This window comes from Otolemur garnettii, unplaced genomic scaffold (genome assembly GCF_000181295.1).
Source record: "Otolemur garnettii isolate 467f Iridium unplaced genomic scaffold, OtoGar3 scaffold00013, whole genome shotgun sequence".
NCBI classification, from domain to species: Eukaryota; Metazoa; Chordata; class Mammalia; order Primates; family Galagidae; genus Otolemur; species Otolemur garnettii.
Window position 1 is genome coordinate 29,851,659 of NW_003852408.1, and position 4,842 is coordinate 29,856,500.

The following is a 4,842-nucleotide window of genomic DNA, read 5'->3' on the forward strand; positions in this document are numbered from 1 at the left end:
GTCGAGCTTGACTGAAGCCTGAGCTACCATGCATGGGTTTCCACATGAAAGAAGCGATACTTTCCCTTTTTTGCTTTAGTGAGTTTGAATTGGTGTCCTGTCACCAGCTCCAGAAAGATTCTGACCAATATCTGGCATTGGTTGTAAAGTCTCCTTCCACTCCCACAGCAACCGAATGTGTCTCTCTTCACATTGAGCCACCATCTTCCTGGAGCCAAACCTGCCCCCAACTTGTGCGTGAACACTTTGCTTGCATTAAAACAGAAAATGGGGCTTGGCGCCTGTGGCTCAAGCGGCTAAGACACCAGGCACATACACCTGAGCTGGCAGGTTCGAATCTAGCCTGGGCCGCCAAACAACGACAGCTGCAACCAAAAAATAGACGGGCGTTGTGGTGGGCACCTGTGGTCCCAGGTACTTGGAAGGCAGAGGCGGGAGACTCGCTTGAACCCAGGAGTTAGAGGTTGCTGTGAGTTGTGATCTACCCAGGGTGACAGCTTGAGGCTTTGTCTCAAAAATAAAAAAAATAAAAAAATAAACAGAAAAAGGGCTGGGCATGGACCGAATTTTTACTTCCTACATGTACAGAAGAGCAGCCTTAGGAAAGGGGAGAGCAGAGGGAGGTGAGTGGAATATGTCCTCACTGTCCCATCTACAACTCCATGCAGAGGGGACTCAGAACTATAACCAAGAGGGGGAAGGGGAACTCTGGAGAGGGGAAATCTAAGCTTGGTCTAGGCTAAGAACAGTGGTTCTTTGAGCTCAAGGGAACCTTAAATGCATGTGGTTCCACTTTGCTTTTCACAGATATGTAAGCCAAGGCCAAGTATTCTGTCATCAGGGTACACAGTCAAAACCAAGGGGGACAATTCAAGCCTTCAGAAAAGAAAGTTTTTCAACATGTAGACTTGTCAAAAGGAAAAGAAAAAACAGAACTTACTGGGTCTGAAAAAAAGGTTGTTTCCTATCACTAGAAGATCAAATGGAGACTAGCAGACCATCCACCACCAATTCTTGTGCTGGGTGGGAGGCTGCAGAGCAAAGGCACACATCTTTCAAGTATAAGAGACGATGAAAACTCTAGCCCTGAAACGCTCCCTGTGGAACCGGGAATACTAGTTTCTTCGTTAGTGTGAAAGCAGGCTGGGGCATCTGCTTCTTTGTTCCCCATTCATCTGTTTGTCGACTCACATCATGGTTGACAACAGTGAGGATGGATAAGATGTCTTCACCTCTGCAGACAGAGAGGAAAAATTTTCTCAGTCAGAAGGCCAAAACTACATCCTAGGTCTTAGAAAGATAACAGATAATCAGAAGGCAGGAAGGAAGGACTCAAATAGATAAATATGTAGCATTAATAATCCCCTCTCTATTATTGGCTTAGGGAGAGATCTAAAGATAAACACGACATAGTCCCTGAATTTAAAACTCTTAGAGGACAGACACAAAACATTTATCAAGCATGGCGTGTACACAATGTCCACGATACAAGGCAGAAAGTGACCAAGTCCATATGTAAAGTAGGTCAAAGTTCCATTGCAAGTACAGAGGAAGAAGCTTTTCTGGTTGGAAGGAAGAGAGAAAACTCCACGGAGGAGGTAGCATTTGAACTAGGGATGGTAGGACAAATAGCATTTACCAGAATATTCTGGAGGTGGGTGATACATATCACTGGCAGCAAAAATAACCTTTGGAGGTACACTCAATTTTGAGTTGTGGCTCCGTTGCTCACTAATTGTGTGATTTTAGGCAGGTTACTTACTTTTCTGTGCCTCAGCATTAGGTGGGAACCATGGTAATCTCAGTCTTAGACACTGCCATGGGAATTAAATAATGTATTTCAGATAAAGCACTTAGAACACTGGCTACACTATTCCATTGACCGTCTTTTAGCATTATTATTACTCCTCTCCTCTCCCTCCTCATCATCATGATCATCACCACTTTTCAGGTGGAGGATAAAAGACCTGCCTAGTTTTCTATCCCTGGATCTTGCTTTGCAATAGCTGTTTTCTCTGTTTCCCTATCTTTCTATGGCTGATCCCTTCTCATAACATAGCTTCCCCTGAAATATTATCTCCACCAAGAAGCCTTTTCAAGTAGGCCCTGCCCTGCTCTCTGTATCATTATGTCATGATCCCCTTTTCATATGTTCATGGCAGTCACCACTTCCTGAAATTGTCTTATTAATTTAGATATTAAACACTGAAAACCATACAACATGGACACTAAAAGAGGATACTTAAAAAATGGAAGTATATCTCATGTTCACAGATTAGAAAAATTGATCTTGTTAAAATGACCATACTATACAAGTGTTCTATAGATTTAATGCAATCCCTACCAAATACCAATGAAAAGCCAGGTGTATGGGCACAGCTATAGTCTCAGCTACTCAGGAGACTGAGAAGGGACAATCACTTGAGCCCAGGAGTTTCAGGCCAGTCTGGGCAACACAGAACCTATTTCTTCACAAAAATAGAAAAAACAGCTGTAAAATTCATATGGAACCACAAAAAACTCCATGTAGCAAAAGCAATTCTGAACAAAAAGAAAGGTGGAGGTATAACACCACCTGACTTTGAAATGTACTACAAAGCTATAGTAAACAAAACAGTATGGTACTGGCATAAGAAGAGACATTCAGATTAAAAGAACAAAACAGAGAGTTTAGAAATGAATTCATGTATCTACAGCTAACTGATTTTTAACAAAGAATCCAAGAACACTCATTGGAGAAAAGACAGTCTCTTCAAAAACTGGTGCTAGGAAAATTGGACATCCACATGTAGAAGAATGACACCTACCTTTCACTATACATGAAAATCAACTTAAAATGGATTGAAGCCTTAAACATAAAACCTGATACTATGAAACTACTAGAAGAAAACAAACCACCTCACTCCAGTTAGAATGGCTATTATCACAAAAACAAAAGAAAACAAGTGTTTGCAAGGATGTAGAGGGATTATATATTAGTATGGGCATTAGGTAAAACAGTATGGAGGTTCCTCAAAATATTAAACATATGGTTCAGCACTCTCACTACTGAGTATATACTCAGAGAAAACAAAATCAGTATCCAATCAGTATACTCACTACTGAGTATATATCCAGAGAAAACAAAATCAGTATTCAAAGAGATAGCTGTACTCCCATGTTTGTTTCAGCACTATTTACAGTAGCCAAGACAGGGGATCAACCTAAATGCCCCACAAGAAATGAATGGATAAAGATAATGTGGTGAATATACACAAAGGAATACTATTCAACCATAAAAATAAACAAAATCCTGCCATTTGCAACAATATAGACGAACCTGGAAGACATAATATTAAATGAAGTAAATCAGACATCAGAAAAGAAAAATTAAAAAACCCAGTATGTTCTCACTCATATGTGGAATCTAAAACAAAAAAAAAAGGTTCATATCAAGAGAATCTCTTACGGGCAGTGCCTGTGGCTCAAAGGAGTAGGGCACTGGCCTCATATGCCAGAGGTAGCAGGTTTAAACCCAGCCCTGGCCAAAAACTGAAAAAAAAAAAAAAAAAAGTAGAGAATCGCTTAAGCCCAAGAGTTTGAGATTGCTGTGAGCTGTGACACCACAGTACTCTATTGAGGGTGACATAGTGACACTCTGTCTGAAAAAAAAAAAGTTGGTATCATGGAAGCAGAGAGTAGAACACTGCCTATGAAAGACTTGGGAGGAGGGGGGAAGAGAAGATGGGGAAAGGCTGGTCAATGGGTACAAAGTCACAATTAAATGGGAGGAAATAATTGTGGTGTTCTCATTTTTTCCCCAATAGATACAGGGGTTACAAACAGAGTTTTGTAACATGGATATATTGTATGGTGGTGAAGTCTGGGCTTTTGGTGCACTCATCACCCAAATAGTGTACATTGTATGGAAATGTTTTATCCTTAGCCTCCTTCCATTCTCCCTGAGTTCTAGAGTGGGTGACTATAGTTAATAATGAGGTATTGCATACCACAAAATAACTAAAAGAGAGGATTTGTGGGAGGGGGTTGTTTTGTGTGTTTTGGAGACAGAGTTTCACCGTTTTGCACTCGGTAGATTGCTGTGGCATCACAGCTCACAGCAACCTCAAACTCTTAGGGTCAAAAAATCCTCTTGCCTCAAGCCTCCCAAGAAGCTGGGACTATAGGCACCTGTTACAATGACTAGTGATTGTTTTAGAAACAGGATCTCACTCTTGCTTAGGTTGATCTCAAACTCTTGAGCTCAGGCATTACACCGCTTCAACCTCCCAGAGTGCTAGGATTACAGGGATGAGCCACCGCACCAGGCTAGAAGAGAGGCTTTTAGAGGTACTCACCACAAAGAAATGACAAATCCTTGTGGTGTATACACTAACTACCTTGATTTGATCATTAATCAAGGTATATATATATATATATATACACATACATATATATATATATATCTCAAACTGTACCCCATAAACAAGTACAATTTTGATGTGTCAATTAAAAAATAAATAAAAGGGAGCTGGGCACAGTAGCTCACATCTATAATCTTAGCACTCTAGGAATGAGTGGGGTGGCTCTGTAATCCTAGAACTCTGGAATGCTGAGGGCGTGTAGATTGCTTGAGCTCAGGAGTCTCTAAAAAAAAAGAAAGAAAGAAAAGAAAAAACAAAAATTTCTACAGTAGCAAAAAATAGTCATTGCTTAGTCAGGCTTGTATACCATCTCCTTTTAGTAAACTGTTGAATATTTAAATAGTTAATGATTAATCAGGTATTGAGCCCAGGAATGACACCACAGCACTCTACCCAGGGCAACAGAGTGAGACTCTGTCTCAAAAAAAAAAAAAAAAAA

General features: G+C 40.4%; 1 protein-coding gene across 2 annotated transcripts in view; it reads right to left on the reverse strand.

Annotated features, from left to right (window-relative positions):
* Nucleotides 1–518: 518 nt before the first annotated feature.
* CASP10 (caspase 10) overlaps nucleotides 519–4,842 on the reverse strand; it is a 49,712-nt gene continuing 45,388 nt past the window's right edge. For both annotated transcript variants that reach the window (XM_023510274.1, XM_012802165.2), the window contains exon 8: nucleotides 519–1,234. In XM_023510274.1, the coding sequence (XP_023366042.1) occupies nucleotides 1,081–1,234 (154 nt within the window). In that variant the 3' untranslated portion in view covers nucleotides 519–1,080. The remainder of the gene's footprint in view (nucleotides 1,235–4,842) is intronic.